Source organism: Corella eumyota, chromosome 5 (genome assembly GCF_963082875.1).
Source record: "Corella eumyota chromosome 5, kaCorEumy4.1, whole genome shotgun sequence".
Classification (NCBI taxonomy): domain Eukaryota; kingdom Metazoa; phylum Chordata; class Ascidiacea; order Phlebobranchia; family Corellidae; genus Corella; species Corella eumyota.
Genome location: NC_137494.1, coordinates 13374223 through 13390649, shown reverse-complemented (window position 1 = coordinate 13390649; position 16427 = coordinate 13374223). Strand labels below are relative to the sequence as shown.

General features: G+C 36.6%; 1 protein-coding gene across 1 annotated transcript; it reads left to right on the top strand.

The window, feature by feature from the left end:
- Window positions 1–4606: 4606 nt before the first annotated feature.
- On the top strand, window positions 4607–15926 carry LOC145753209 (von Willebrand factor-like). The gene is made up of 18 exons (XM_082569607.1): window positions 4607–6030; window positions 6151–6339; window positions 6629–6981; window positions 8112–8338; window positions 8616–8833; window positions 9018–9266; window positions 9634–9817; window positions 10154–10377; window positions 10657–10800; window positions 10884–11003; window positions 11151–11291; window positions 11668–11825; window positions 12029–12194; window positions 12722–12918; window positions 13288–13568; window positions 14089–14339; window positions 14676–14856; window positions 15037–15926. Exons 1-18 carry the CDS (start codon window positions 5713–5715, stop codon window positions 15330–15332), a joined length of 3897 nt encoding a protein of 1298 aa, XP_082425733.1. The 5' UTR covers window positions 4607–5712; the 3' UTR covers window positions 15333–15926.
- Window positions 15927–16427: the final 501 nt, after the last annotated feature.

Sequence of the window (16427 nt, the reverse complement as noted above, 5' to 3'; positions counted from 1 at the left end):
CCTGAACCTTGCAATTATGTGGATACTTTTATTCCATCTCAACCTAAAGTACCTTTAGTTACACCAACTCCATGTGGTTTTGGCCCAGCACCATGCGATTACTTTGACGGTTACATTCCTAGCCAACCTAAAGGACCAATTGGTTATGCTGAAGACAAATATATTCCAACTCCTTCCACCTTTGGCCCTGAACCTTGCAATTATGTTGATACTTTTATTCCATCTCAACCTAAAGTACCTGTAGAATTTGTTGGTGATAAATATATTCCAACTCCTAGCACTTTTGGCCCTGAACCTTGCAATTATGTGGATACTTTTATTCCATCTCAGCCTAGAGTACCTTTAGTTACACCAACTCCATGTAGTTTTGGCCCAGAACCATGCGATTACTTTGACGGTTACATTCCCAACCAACCCAAAGCACCAATTGGTTATGCTGAAGACCAATTCATTCCAGTTCCAAGCAACTTTGGACCAATACCTTGTGACCAAGTCGGTGGATACATTCCATCCCAACCTAAAGGTCCTGTAGAATTTGTTGGAGATAAATATATCCCATCTCCTTGCACTTTTGGCCCTGAACCTTGCAATTATGTTGATACTTTTATTCCATCTCAACCTAAAGTACCTGTAGAATTTGTTGGTGATAAATATATTCCAACTCCTAGCACTTTTGGCCCTGATCCTTGCAATTATGTGGATACTTTTATTCCATCTCAACCTAAAGTACCTTTAGTTACACCAACTCCATGTGGTTTTGGCCCAGCACCATGCGATTACTTTGACGGTTACATTCCTAGCCAACCTAAAGGACCAATTGGTTATGCTGAAGACAAATATATTCCAACTCCTTCCACCTTTGGCCCTGAACCTTGCAATTATGTTGATACTTTTATTCCATCTCAACCTAAAGTACCTGTAGAATTTGTTGGTGATAAATATATTCCAACTCCTAGCACTTTTGGTCCTGAACCTTGCAATTATGTTGATACTTTTATTCCATCTCAACCTAAAGTACCTTTAGTTACCCCAACTCCATGTGGTTTTGGCCCAGCACCATGCGATTACTTCGACGGTTACATTCCCAACCAACCCAAAGCACCAATTGGTTATGCTGAAGACCAATTCATTCCAGCTCCTTGTAGCTTTGGACCAATACCTTGTGACCAATTCGGTGGATACATTCCATCCCAACCTAAAGGTCCTGTAGAATTTGTTGGAGATAAATATATCCCAACTCCTTGCACTTTTGGCCCTGAACCTTGCAATTATGTTGATACTTTTATTCCATCTCAACCTAAAGTACCTTTAGTTACCCCAACTCCATGTGGTTTTGGCCCAGCACCATGCGATTACTTTGACGGTTACATTCCTAGCCAACCTAAAGGCCTAATTGGTTATGCTGAAGACAAATATATTCCAACTCCTTCCACCTTTGGCCCTGAACCTTGCAATTATGTTGATACTTTTATTCCATCTCAACCTAAAGTACCTGTAGAATTTGTTGGTGATAAATATATTCCAACTCCTAGCACTTTTGGCCCTGAACCTTGCAATTATGTGGATACTTTTATTCCATCTCAACCTAAAGTACCTTTAGTTACACCAACTCCATGTGGTTTTGGCCCAGCACCATGCGATTACTTTGACGGTTACATTCCTAGCCAACCTAAAGAACCAATTGGTTATGCTGAAGATAAATATATTCCAACTCCTTCCACCTTTGGCCCTGAACCTTGCAATTATGTTGATACTTTTATTCCATCTCAACCTAAAGTACCTGTAGAATTTGTTGGTGATAAATATATTCCAACTCCTAGCACTTTTGGTCCTGAACCTTGCAATTATGTTGATACTTTTATTCCATCTCAACCTAAAGTACCTTTAGTTACCCCAACTCCATGTGGTTTTGGCCCAGCACCATGCGATTACTTCGACGGTTACATTCCCAACCAACCCAAAGCACCAATTGGTTATGCTGAAGACCAATTCATTCCAGCTCCTTGTAGCTTTGGACCAATACCTTGTGACCAATTCGGTGGATACATTCCATCCCAACCTAAAGGTCCTGTAGAATTTGTTGGAGATAAATATATCCCATCTCCTTGCACTTTTGGCCCTGAACCTTGCAATTATGTTGATACTTTTATTCCATCTCAACCTAAAGTACCTGTAGAATTTGTTGGTGATAAATATATTCCAACTCCTAGCACTTTTGGCCCTGAACCTTGCAATTATGTGGATACTTTTATTCCATCTCAACCTAAAGTACCTTTAGTTACACCAACTCCATGTGGTTTTGGCCCAGCACCATGCGATTACTTTGACGGTTACATTCCTAGCCAACCTAAAGGACCAATTGGTTATGCTGAAGACAAATATATTCCAACTCCTTCCACCTTTGTCCCTGAACCTTGCAATTATGTTGATACTTTTATTCCATCTCAACCTAAAGTACCTGTAGAATTTGTTGGTGATAAATATATTCCAACTCCTAGCACTTTTGGCCCTGAACCTTGCAATTATGTGGATACTTTTATTCCATCTCAACCTAAAGTACCTTTAGTTACACCAACTCCATGTGGTTTTGGCCCAGCACCATGCGATTACTTTGACGGTTACATTCCTAGCCAACCTAAAGGACCAATTGGTTATGCTGAAGACAAATATATTCCAACTCCTTCCACCTTTGGCCCTGAACCTTGCAATTATGTTGATACTTTTATTCCATCTCAACCTAAAGTACCTGTAGAATTTGTTGGTGATAAATATATTCCAACTCCTAGCACTTTTGGCCCTGAACCTTGCAATTATGTGGATACTTTTATTCCATCTCAACCTAAAGTACCTTTAGTTACACCAACTCCATGTGGTTTTGGCCCAGCACCATGCGATTACTTTGACGGTTACATTCCTAGCCAACCTAAAGGACCAATTGGTTATGCTGAAGACAAATATATTCCAACTCCTTCCACCTTTGGCCCTGAACCTTGCAATTATGTTGATACTTTTATTCCATCTCAATCTAAAGTACCTGTAGAATTTGTTGGTGATAAATATATTCCAACTCCTAGCACTTTTGGTCCTGAACCTTGCAATTATGTTGATACTTTTATTCCATCTCAACCTAAAGTACCTTTAGTTACCCCAACTCCATGTGGTTTTGGCCCAGCACCATGCGATTACTTCGACGGTTACATTCCCAACCAACCCAAAGCACCAATTGGTTATGCTGAAGACCAATTCATTCCAGCTCCTTGTAGCTTTGGACCAATACCTTGTGACCAAGTCGGTGGATACATTCCATCCCAACCTAAAGGTCCTGTAGAATTTGTTGGAGATAAATATATCCCAACTCCTTGCACTTTTGGCCCTGAACCTTGCAATTATGTTGATACTTTTATTCCATCTCAACCTAAAGTACCTTTAGTTACCCCAACTCCATGTGGTTTTGGCCCAGCACCATGCGATTACTTTGACGGTTACATTCCTAGCCAACCTAAAGGACCAATTGGTTATGCTGAAGACAAATATATTCCAACTCCTTCCACCTTTGGCCCTGAACCTTGCAATTATGTTGATACTTTTATTCCATCTCAGCCTAGAGTACCTTTAGTTACCCCAACTCCATGTGGTTTTGGCCCAGAACCATGCGATTACTTTGACGGTTACATTCCCAACCAACCAAAAGCACCAATTGGTTATGCTGAAGACCAATTCATTCCAGTTCCAAGCAGCTTTGGACCAATACCTTGTGACCAAGTCGGTGGATACATTCCATCCCAACCTAAAGGTCCTGTAGAATTTGTTGGAGATAAATATATCCCATCTCCTTGCACTTTTGGCCCTGAACCTTGCAATTATGTGGATACTTTTATTCCATCTCAACCTAAAGTACCTGTAGAATTTGTTGGTGATAAATATATTCCAACTCCTAGCACTTTTGGCCCTGAACCTTGCAATTATGTGGATACTTTTATTTCATCTCAACCTAAAGTACCTTTAGTTACACCAACTCCATGTGGTTTTGGCCCAGCACCATGCGATTACTTTGACGGTTACATTCCTAGCCAACCTAAAGGACCAATTGGTTATGCTGAAGACAAATATATTCCAACTCCTTCCACCTTTGGCCCTGAACCTTGCAATTATGTTGATACTTTTATTCCATCTCAGCCTAGAATACCTTTAGTTACCCCAACTCCATGTGGTTTTGGCCCAGAACCATGCGATTACTTTGACGGTTACATTCCCAACCAACCAAAAGCACCAATTGGTTATGCTGAAGACCAATTCATTCCAGTTCCAAGTAGCTTTGGACCAATACCTTGTGACCAAGTCGGTGGATACATTCCATCCCAACCTAAAGGTCCTGTAGAATTTGTTGGAGATAAATATATCCCATCTCCTTGCACTTTTGGCCCTGAACCTTGCAATTATGTTGATACTTTTATTCCATCTCAACCTAAAGTACCTGTAGAATTTGTTGGTGATAAATATATTCCAACTCCTAGCACTTTTGGCCCTGAACCTTGCAATTATGTGGATACTTTTATTCCATCTCAACCTAAAGTACCTTTAGTTACACCAACTCCATGTGGTTTTGGCCCAGCACCATGCGATTACTTTGACGGTTACATTCCTAGCCAACCTAAAGGACCAATTGGTTATGCTGAAGACAAATATATTCCAACTCCTTCCACCTTTGGCCCTGAACCTTGCAATTATGTTGATACTTTTATTCCATCCCAACCTAAAGGTCCTGTAGAATTTGTTGGAGATAAATATATCCCAACTCCTTGCACTTTTGGCCCTGAACCTTACAATTATGTTGATACTTTTATTCCATCTCAACCTAAAGTACCTTTAGTTACCCCAACTCCATGTGGTTTTGGCCCAGCACCATGCGATTACTTTGACAGTTACTTTCCTAGCCAACCTAAAGGACCAATTGGTTATGCTGAAGACAAATATATTCCAACTCCTTCCACCTTTGGCCCTGAACCTTGCAATTATGTTGATACTTTTATTCCATCTCAGCCTAGAGTACCTTTAGTTACCCCAACTCCATGTGGTTTTGGCCCAGAACCATGCGATTACTTTGACGGTTACATTCCCAACCAACCAAAAGCACCAATTGGTTATGCTGAAGACCAATTCATTCCAGTTCCAAGCAGCTTTGGACCAATACCTTGTGACCAAGTCGGTGGATACATTCCATCCCTACCTAAAGGTCCTGTAGAATTTGTTGGAGATAAATATATCCCATCTCCTTGCACTTTTGGCCCTGAACCTTGCAATTATGTTGATACTTTTATTCCATCTCAACCTAAAGTACCTGTAGAATTTGTTGGTGATAAATATATTCCAACTCCTAGCACTTTTGGCCCTGAACCTTGCAATTATGTGGATACTTTTATTCCATCTCAACCTAAAGTACCTTTAGTTACACCAACTCCATGTGGTTTTGGCCCAGCACCATGTGATTACTTTGACGGTTACATTCCCAACCATCCCAAAGCACCAATTGGTTATGCTGAAAACCAATTCATTCCAGCTCCTTCCACTTTTGGTCCTGAACCTTGCAATTTCGTTGATACTTTTATTCCTAATATTCCTTTAATTTCTCCAATTCGCGAGGATTTGTCTTCCTACAATGATCTTTTATCTTTTGGTTCTCAGCCAATTATTAAAGTTGTAGAAGAAGTTATAATGCCTAATAGCCAATTTATTCCTAATACTAATGTTGTTAAACCAGTTCTTTCTGCTACACCATTTGTTGAAATTGTTGAGGAAGTTTTCGCTCCTCAAAATGACATATCTACTTTTGTTCCTTGTAGTTATGTTGATAAATTTATCCCTGGACCAACTTTGGAACCTACTGTACCTTGTGTTTTCGACATCTCTGGCGTATGTCCAGGCTTCCAAGGCACTGAAGATACAAAATGTCCTGTTGGAACTTTGTGGGATGGTGAAAATTGTGTAGCACCACAAGATTGTCCATGTTATAAAGCTGATATGGAATACAAGGTATTAATGTTATATTTTTTGCCAACTTTTTTGGTGCGACATTAATTTCATTTAAGAAAGCATTTCGTATTTAAGTAGTCACTTTATTTCCATACAAAAATACAATCACTATTTTTATAGACCGGTTCGATTTGGAAAGAAGACAATGGTTGCACAAACTGCATCTGCATCGCTGGTGAGATTAAATGTACTCCACAACTATGTGATCCAATTTCATGCCCAGTTGGATATATTGAAACTATACCTGAGGGAGAATGCTGCCCTGTTTGTACACCATCTTCTGTTTCTTGTCTTGATGGCACTAAACAGGTATTGCATTGAATTGTATTTTACAAAAAAGGAATTTTTTTAATTTTTTTTTTAGAAATCTAAATACTGTTAATTATAATTTGTCCAACAAATATTATATAAAAGTTCCTTTCACAACTCCAAAAAATCTACAAACAATTTCAAAAAATAAAAAGTTGATCAGCAGTGTAAATCTGACAATATTATATTTTATTGTTTACACTTAATATATATTTGTATATATCAACTGATTTTAATATGTTTTTATGTTTTAGAATTGAAATAAGTATTGAAAAAAATGTTTTTAAAGGTTGGCGAGTGCTGGTCTGCCGACTGTGAAGATTGTACTTGTACAACAACTGGCGTCGTCTGCAAACCTGTTGAGTGTCCACCAATTGTTAAACCAGTATGCTCAAATGGTTACGAACTTGTACAAAAGGTCGGAGGATGTTGTCCAGTGTTTGAATGTGTTTGTGACCAATCTAAATGCGATGAAGTTGTGCCCACATGCGAGCAATATTATGAACCTACCATTGTGTCTTACGACTGCTGTCCCGTTTATAAATGTACTTGCCAACCCAGCAAGTGCCCAGTCACGTTCTGTGGATTGAATGAACGTAAAGTAAGAATCAATTCAATTGAGGCATGCTGTCCTGAATACAGGTTAGATATTTCTTCATAAGTGTAACATAACGAAAGTTTTTCGACATAAACCCTTTGCAATGGTCTAATAGTGTTCTAAAACACGCTAAAGTTATTTCATTTTTCATCTAAATTAAAACAAATTCTTGAAAAGTTATTGCTAAAAACATTTTTTTAGGAAATTTATTTTTTTAAATTGCCACTGTTGTAATGAATTGTTAAAAGTTATTACTAAAGCAATATCATCAATTCAGTAACTCTTTTAAAAAGGGCAAGGATATTTCAAAGCAAATAAATTGTTTAATCAAAAGTACATCACGTAATCCAAACTACTCTCATGCTGTAGCGCCCTTTAATAATGTAACGAATCCGCCATCTTGTTGTTTACGCCAAAGTCTTATATATTCCTCAGATCACGTGTTTACACATATTCCTCAGATTATATATTCCTCAGATCACGTGTTTTTCAACTGGCAGCGTGGTGTAGTAGTAAGAACTCTTGCTACACCACACATGAGGTCGTGGGTTCAATCCCCAGTGATCTGATGCTGCAGCGCCCTTGAGTAAGGCGCTATAAACGGTATGAACTCCTGCTGAGCCAGCACTTCATCAGCAGCATAATTACCGGGCAATTATAGTCTCTATAATATCCCAAACTGCCACAGGCAACTCGATACTGAGACGGAGTAACTTATGTTACTCTATGTTTAAGTCGCGCATTCGACTTTCCCACATCGAGGATAAAGATATAAACAAAAAACAAAAAAACACCTATTGCCGATATTTTAGCCCTCATCTCTATCACGTGTTCTTTATCACATGATGTATTAGTTTAAGTGTTTCGGATGTATTTGTATATAGTATTCGTGTTGCGAGTTTGTGAACGGTTGCATGTGTATCTATCCGGAATAATACGAAAAACAATCAGACTCGATCGTTACAATAAGGCGCTATAAACAGTATGAACTCCTGCTGAGTCAGCTCTTAATCAGCAGCATAAAAATTGGGCAATTATAATCTATAATATTTCAAACTACCAAAAGCAACTTGAGACTGGGTCGGAGTAACTGATGTTACTCTGTGTTTAGGTCTCGACCTTCCCACATCGAGGATAAAGAAAAATACAAAAAAAAAACTAAATTTTGTTGCAGTTGCCAGACTATCGGATGCCGAGACACTGCTGGTACATCATACGTTATCGGAGAATGCTTCGCCGATCCTAAAGATACTTGTTCTGAATGCACGTGCGTTGCCGACGATGTTATAACATGTGAAAGAAAGGCTTGTTACACTGGACCAGCTCCTACATGTAGTGGTGGAACTGTTGCTACATTAGTGCCAACTGCTGATGGCTGTTGTACTGAATATGCTTGTGACTGTAAGTTGTAATTCATAGGCTATAAGTTGATAGTTAAAATCTAGTTTCTTACATAAATTTATTGTTGTTGGTATACAAATGATTATATATAGAAGTGCTTTAGGTTTTAGTATTACCAACTGGTTAAATATTTTTAATATTAAAAATGTAGCAAAAAAAACAAGATGTAATAAATGAGCCAAGTGCTCTAAATATTATGCCAAAAAATTGTTTTTTCAATTATTTTAATATTTATTTACTTTTTTACTAATTTTACTATTATTCATTTTTTTAACAGGCTTCTGTAGCGGAGTAGACATTGCTTGGAATACCTTCGATTCAAGATCAATGACCAACAACGGTATCGGAGTATTCACTCTTGCTAAAGACCAAGGTGATGAAGACTTCGAAGTTACAGTTAGTCGAGTTGCTTGTGGCGATTCGGTATGTGTTGAATACTTGGAAATATTGGACCGAGTAGCTGGAAGCACTGCACGTCTCGTTGGAGGAGATATGGTAAGCTTTCAATTATTTTTTTAAGATTTTTTGTACTGTATATTCTAAAATGTCATGTATATTCAAAAAAAAAATTTTTCGTTTTTTTTCTTTTTATAATTCTTATGGTATCATATAATATGTAACTACTGCATAACAAAACCTATACGAAAAAAAATTATAAATTTTAAATATTTTTTCAAAGGTTCAAATCGACGGAGAAGAAATGGCCGTTACCAGCGAAAACACGATCTACAAGAACGGCTTCACTGTTTCTTTGACGTCATGCAATGACGTAAAAGTTGTGTCGTCAGCAAGCAGCGTAACAGTTACTCTTAGCTCCGACGGTCATTCCTGGACTGTACGAGTACCAACCAGTTATAGAGGAACTACGCTTGGTCTTTGCGGACAGTGCGATGGAGTAAAAGATAATGATATGTTCTGTGGCGTAGATGTGAGTTTTTTTTAAACTTTTTTGTTAAAAATGCTTAGTATTGAGGTCTGGCTTATTAGTTATCACACAACGTTGTAACAAAAAAACGGCAGCGTGGTGTAGTGGTCAGAACACCACTACATTGGGTCTTGGGTTCAATTACCCTTGCTCTCATGCCGTAGCTTTCTTAAGTAAGGCGCTATAAACGGTATAAAATCCTGCTGAGTCAACACTTAACCAGTAGCTTAAAATAACCTATAATATTCCAAACTTTCGAAGGCAACTTGATATTGAGTCGAGGTTACTGATATTACTCTATGTTTATTTATTTATAGCCTTTAACATTGGTTTTCCATATATTTTAACTTTATTTTTTTTGACTGTTTAGGTTATAGGAAGTGTTGACGATTTTGTTGCATTCTACTGCGACTCACCAGTACCAATGTACATGACTTGTGTCGATTATTGCTTAGAAGGAGATACCTGCTCTACTGTAGCTACCACTACATTCGATAGCTGCCCTGTGGATGCCGAAATGTACGTTTCATCGTGTGTATCAAGCATTTGTAACGGTAAGTGTCAGAACTTTGTCTTATTGTTTTTTTTAATACGTTTAGTCACTACACTTTATGATGTCCTGGGTTTGATCCTCTGTGCTTTCATGCTGTTGCGCCCTTGAGTAAGTCGCTATAAACGCTACAAACTCCTGCTGAGCCAGCACTTAATCAGCAGATTAATTATCAGGCAATTACAATTTATAATATCCCAAACTGCCACAGGCAACTCGAGACTGGGTCGGGGTAACTGATGTTACTCTATGTTTAGGCGGTGAAGTCGACCTTAACGCATCGAGGATAAATAAATATAAAAAAAATATATGATATCCTCATACTTTTACTTTTTTAAAGGTGGAACTGGCTGCGAAGCCCTTTCTGCTTTAGCTTCAGCTTGTAGAGTACAAGGACATTGTATTGAATGGAGAGACGAATTCTTCTGTCCAATGATGTGTTCTGCTGACAAGGTTTACAGAGCTTGCGGACCAAGTGTTATAAAGACTTGTGACAATTACAAAAACTATGAGAACATTGCAAACGAATATGTTTCCGAAGGTTGCTTCTGTCCAGATAATACTGTGAGTGTTTTTATAAATAGATGGTATTTTTGTAAACTTTTTAACCATAGTAGAAATACTTTATTTTATTTATTCATGATGTAGAAATAACGACTTTACAGCCAGTCTTAAGTAGCTTTTGGTAATTTCAGATGTTAATATTTTTGTATATTGCTTGAGCAATATTTAAAAAAAAATATTTAAAAAAAAAAAATAAAAAAAAAACATTTAAAATACAATTCCTAATTTATTTTAATAATTAATACCAAAGCCTAAATATAATTTTTTTAAATTGCTTAGGTACTTCTTAATGGAGTTTGTGTCTTACCAACCCAATGCCCAGTCTGTATTGATGAGTTAGGAAACGGACGAAGCGCTGGCGAATTCTGGACCTTCTGCTCTGATCCTTGCATCACAAGAACTTGCTCTTCCGATGGAACAATTGTACGTTTATCTTTAGTTTGTCTAAGAATGATTTTTTAATTTTTTTTTAGTTTTAATTTTTTTTTAAATAATTTTTTTTTTAGGTTCAATCCGTTACCACTTGCCCAGCTGAACCTACTTGTAAAGAAGACGAAATCTTAGTGAAATTTACCCAAGATATCTGCTGTCCTGCATTCGAATGTATACCCAAAGAAAAATGCGCTGTAAGCATAATAGCACAAGTTATATTAAAAGTTAGAAAATACAAAAATAAATAAACTCTTACAGTTGAAGTGTTTTAAACTTTTTTGGTTACATTTTTGGTAAATGAAATTTTATTAATTATCTTAGTGACATTTATTTATTTTTAGGATGTCATTTGCCCGATTTACAGCCAACCAAAATGCGGCCCTGGCGAGGAAGTACAAAGTATTGTCCACGACGAATGTTGCGTTGAATTTACTTGTGTATGCAACACCGCATTATGTCCAGTATCCAACGTCATTTGTGAAGTAAGTTTTTTTTTATATTTATTTATCCTCGACGTGGGAAGGTCAACTTTACAACCACATAGAATAACATCAGTTACTTCGACCCAGTCTTGATTTGCCTTTGCCAGTTTGGAATATTATATAGATTATAATTGACCGATAATTAAGCTGCTGATTAAGTGCTGGCTCACCAGGAGTTCATACTGTTTATTAGCGCCTTACTTGAGGACGCTACAGCATGAAAGCAGTGAGGATCGAACTTAGGACGTCATGTAGTGAGGACAAGTGTTTTGGTCACAACACCATGTTACAGTTAATTTATAGCAGTAGTATTTCTATACAGTCTATGTGATATAATATGTTTAAAGATAATTTGTTTTTAACGTTTGATTTGTAGGAAGGTGAAACTGCTGTCTCTGTCAAAGGAGATTGTTGTGAATCTAAAGTGTGCGAATGCAACCCAGAAGACTGCCCTGTTACGCCACCTTGCGAGGGAGAAGGAATGCAACTTCAACTTGTTTCGACCGGTAGATGTTGCTCGACCTACGAATGCAGGCAAGTTCATTTTCCAATTTTTTTTTAAAAATATTAAATTAACCAGCTTAGTTGTAGTGTCTTTGGGTTATAGCCCGAAGGTTCCAGGGTTCGAGTCGCGCTAAAAGCAATTTATTATAACATTTTTTTCGTATTTGAATTTTCTTACTAATGAATCAAGATCGTTAAAATACGAAAAATATTTAATAAAGTTCAACTTTTAGATGTGTACGCGCTACTTGTCCTGTATGCGTGCAACCAGTTTGTGGTCTTGGTGAAGTATTGACTGCAGTCAACCCTGGTGAATGTTGTGTAACTTACACTTGTGTATGTGATAAATCAACCTGCCCAGCCGATATTGTATACTGCCCATCAGGATACAAGATTGAGGTATTAAAAATATTTTTTGAATTATTTTGTAGTTTAAAATGGTTAGGGAGAAGCACTTTATCATTTTTTCATTGTATATATTTTTATCCTCGATGTGGCAAGGTCGAATGCGCGACCTTATTATGGTGTAACAACTGTTATCCCGACCTAGTCTCGAGTTGCCAGATATTATAGATTATAGTTGCTCAATAGTTAAACTGCTGATTAAGTGCTGGCTCAGCAGGAGTTGATGGTATGGAAAGCGCATTTAAAATGTTTTTGAACAAGACAGATAGTTTAAAAAGCACATGTAACTACATGTTTATTGAAGTATAGCCTAAAATTGTCTATTTTAATCTATAATTCTTAAAAATTAATAGCTAATATATTTTTTTTAACTAAAATATTTTACAAATAACTTATAATACTTTCAAAACCTATTGTTAAGATATATGCAGTCTTATACTTTTTTTAGCAAACTTTTAAAAATCATTTTTTAAACAAATATAGTAGTATAACGAAGTATCAAAACTTAAATTTTTTTTCAGAAAACTACAACCGAAGGTTTATGCTGCCCAGACTCAAGCGAATGTGTATGCGATGAAGATGCTTGTCCTGTATATGACGGACCACGATGCCTTGCCAGTGAAGGTTACAAATCGATCACAACCGCTAGCGTATGGTGTCCATACAACTTACCAAGCTGTTGTCCAACAGTATATGAAGAAGTCTGTGTATGTGATAGGTAGGAGGTTATATCTATTTCTACAAGTTTAGCTTTAATTTAATATATCTTTTTTTATAGAAAAGTAAAGTTAAGATTTCTTATTTAGTAACTGTTTTGTTTATTTATTCTTGATATGTGAAGATCTACTTAATGACTAGATATGGAGTAACATCAGTAGTTACTCTTACCTAGTCTCGAGTTGCCTTTGGCATTTTGGAAAATCAAAGATTGTAATTGCCTGATAATCAAGCTGCTGATTAAGTGCAGTCTTAGCAGAGATTTCATTTTGTTTATAGCTTAATATTTCTCATCTAAAAGCCTTTTTTGTTAGGTCACCAACCATGGTACTAGAGAAAAATTATCATTTTTTTGACTTTGTTTTTTTAGCTCTCTTTGTCCAGTCGTTGATGCTCCACAATGCGAATCCTACCAAATGTTGGTCTACTTACCAACATCGTCATGCTGTACCGCACCGAAATGTGTCTGTGACGTATCACGATGTGCTGTTGGCGCCACCTACTGTTCAAGCAATAAACATATCGAGATTGTTGTCGAGAACGAATGTTGTGAGCAAGCTACTTGTGTTTGTAATACTTGCGTGGAACCAATTGAATGTAAAGAAGGATGGGAAGCTACCGACTTAACCGACGATTGTGGATGTATTTGCCGTAAGTATTTTTGTGTTTTTTAAGCGTTTTAATATACCTACTTTTAAAGAAATAATAAAGGTGGTTTATTTATTAATTATTTTTTTTTTTATGACTTGTACTACTTGGATGTTTAACTTTACCTGCCCCTAATGGCATCTTAAAGTGAGAAGTTGAGGGCACTTTTGATGTTGAGGGCACTTTTGAAGTTGAGGGCACTTTTGAAGTTGAGGGCACTTTTGAAGTTGAGGGCACTTTTGAAGTTAAGGGCACTTTTGTTAAGGGCAAGTTGGGGGCACTTTCGAAGTTGGGGGTACAAACCTATAAATCGTTTGCGATAACGACCACAAATATATGAAAATAGCAAAACAAATTAGGACTTAGTTGGGTTATAAAAGTTTTTTTATATTTGGCTAAGAAATCGGCATTCTTACGTCAAGGATAAATCTCTTATTTAGGTATACGCTACAACATGCAGGTAGTACTCAACTTAAACTTGTAAAAAATTTTTTGTTAAAGCTAAATTCCCTTTATTCTACAGGAACTTGTACTGCACCACAATACTGTGTATACAACGGCGAACAACACAGCCCTGGTATCACCTGGAAAGAAGATGTTTGCTTGGACTGTTCTTGTTCTGCCTATCCCAACGTTAACGGTGAGTACGAGTCCGAATGTACTTCAATCCAATGTGGTAAATGTAGCTCTGGTTACACTTATGTTCCAATCTCTGGCGCCTGCTGTGGTGATTGTGTACCAGTAACTTGTCACTACGATGGTGAAGAACACTCGGTAAGTTTTAATAAATTTTAGAAGATAAATAAATATCGAAATAAAGCTTAACCGCCTTACGAGTTAAGGTATTTAGGTTTTTAAAACTAAGTTATTTTAACCTAATTTTACTTTGATTGCTGTGGGTCACTAAAGGTGTCTCAACTTAATTTCTGATTAGGATTAGTTCTTGTTTAAGGCACTTTTCTAGCGGGTTAATTTTTTAACTATTTAACTTAAGTTTAATCCGCAACTGGCCTTAACTTGAGTTTACCTCAACTTTAGTAACTCCGTCCTTGCGTACTTAAACTTAATTTTTTATTCAATTTTAAATATTGATATCAATTTTTATCAAAGGTTGGCCAATCTTGGAGTCCAAGCGGTGACACTTGTACTACTTGTACTTGTGGCATGAACCCAGTCACAGGCGAAGTTTACACCACTTGTAGTGCTGTTGCTTGCTTACCAATGGACGAGAATTGCCCAGCTGACTTAATTAGAACTACTCCAGATGGATGCTGTACTTATTGCGATAAAGGTGAATTGGAATTTATTTTATTTAGGTTTTTTACTTACTATTAATAACAATTAAACCACACATTATATACCGTGGCTATGCATGGTTTTAACTTTAAAAACTTGTTGTTTTTGCACTTTTTTATTAATATTACCTGTTTCAATTTTATTTTTAATTTAAAATTTTCAAACTCTTTTACAGAACGAACTACCAGCGAATGTCAACCAATCACAGGCTGCGCTGAAACTCTTACAGTCGACGGTTGCACTAGCGACGAGGCAATTGCATTTACAACTTGCGAAGGTACTTGTATCAGTAAGTCGACCTACTCTTTAGAAGCCAACAACTTTACTAAGATGTGCAGCTGTTGCTCTACTGTGGAGACTGAAGAGCGTACCGCTACGTTGACATGTCCTGATGGCTCTACGAAAGAAGTAACATATAAGGTTGCTACACAATGTGCATGTCACTCAAGCAAATGCGAGGACTTGCCATAGTTCTTATGACGTTTTTTCTTTATTGACTGATTTTAACGGAACTGACGGAACGAACTGACCCGATTTAATTCTTTATTTTGTTTTTATTTTCTTATCATTATTCTCGTTCTTAGTTAATAGATATAGTTTTATCATGTAAGCTGACAGCTTGGCCGATTATGTTTGCGGATCGTTTTTATTTATTTTCTGAAAGTTCAATATTTTTTGATGAATCTGTTTTTTACTTGATGTGCGATTGGTTAAAGGAGGGCATAATGTTGTCGCTTATTATTATGGTGCCAGTTCATAACATTGTGCTTCTTGATTCATTGAATCTGCACCAATTCAGAGCACCTTTAAGGTTAGGGACTTGTCTTTTTCAGGTTCTTCTTTTTGTTCCTAATTGGCGACGTGTATTTGAAATTGGTCGTTTTCATGACCTTGGAACACTTGGGATGCTAAGTCTGGGATCGTTTTTTGTTGGGGGACAGAAAATGAGCTTTTGACTTTGCATTGGTTTCACATTTGACCTCGAATGGTTTTTTAAGAGATTTAATTTCGTATTTTGGTGTCATTTTTTGCATTTTGAACGAGAATAAATATCATTGCAATTAAGTGACTGTATTAAGTTTTAAGTGTCAAGAAAAGTAACATTGTTTATTTTTTTACGATTATAAAGAGTAAGTCTCGAAAAGTCAAACTGCAATGAAAATAAAGAACAAAGAAACAAATCTTTGTGCTCATTAAAATGTGTTAACCCGATAATCGATTCATCTTTCAAAATATTAACCACAAGTTCTTTTTTCGATACATTTTTTTAAATTTTTTGATTACGTACGCAGAATTGCATGTTTGTTTCGAAAGGTAGTGCTAGCTTAGTGGTAAAGACGTCTGCCCTATTATCAAAAACTGAAAGTTCGATTCCCGCGTCAAAAAATTTTTTTTTTTTTCAAAAAGATAACACATTTGTTTTTTTTTATGCAAAATAGGTACTTGCAATCTGCTATCATTTAACGTTTTTAAAATGGTCTCAACCATTTAAAAATTACGATTTTATTAAAAAAACAAAACATAAAAAAAGACTCTTGTTCAACATCTTGCGGTAAAAAAACAAAT

What these genes read in the sequence shown, in the direction of transcription:
- LOC145753209 (XM_082569607.1), top strand. Translation starts at nt 5,713, where the DNA reads ATGCCTAATAGCCAATTTATTCCTAATACTAATGTTGTTAAACCAGTT. An exon ending in TATCCAACGTCATTTGTGAA is followed by an intron (nt 11,292 to 11,667) that starts GTAAGTTTTTTT and finishes TTTGATTTGTAG; the next exon opens with GAAGGTGAAACTGCTGTCTC. An exon ending in TGCTCGACCTACGAATGCAG is followed by an intron (nt 11,826 to 12,028) that starts GCAAGTTCATTT and finishes TTCAACTTTTAG; the next exon opens with ATGTGTACGCGCTACTTGTC.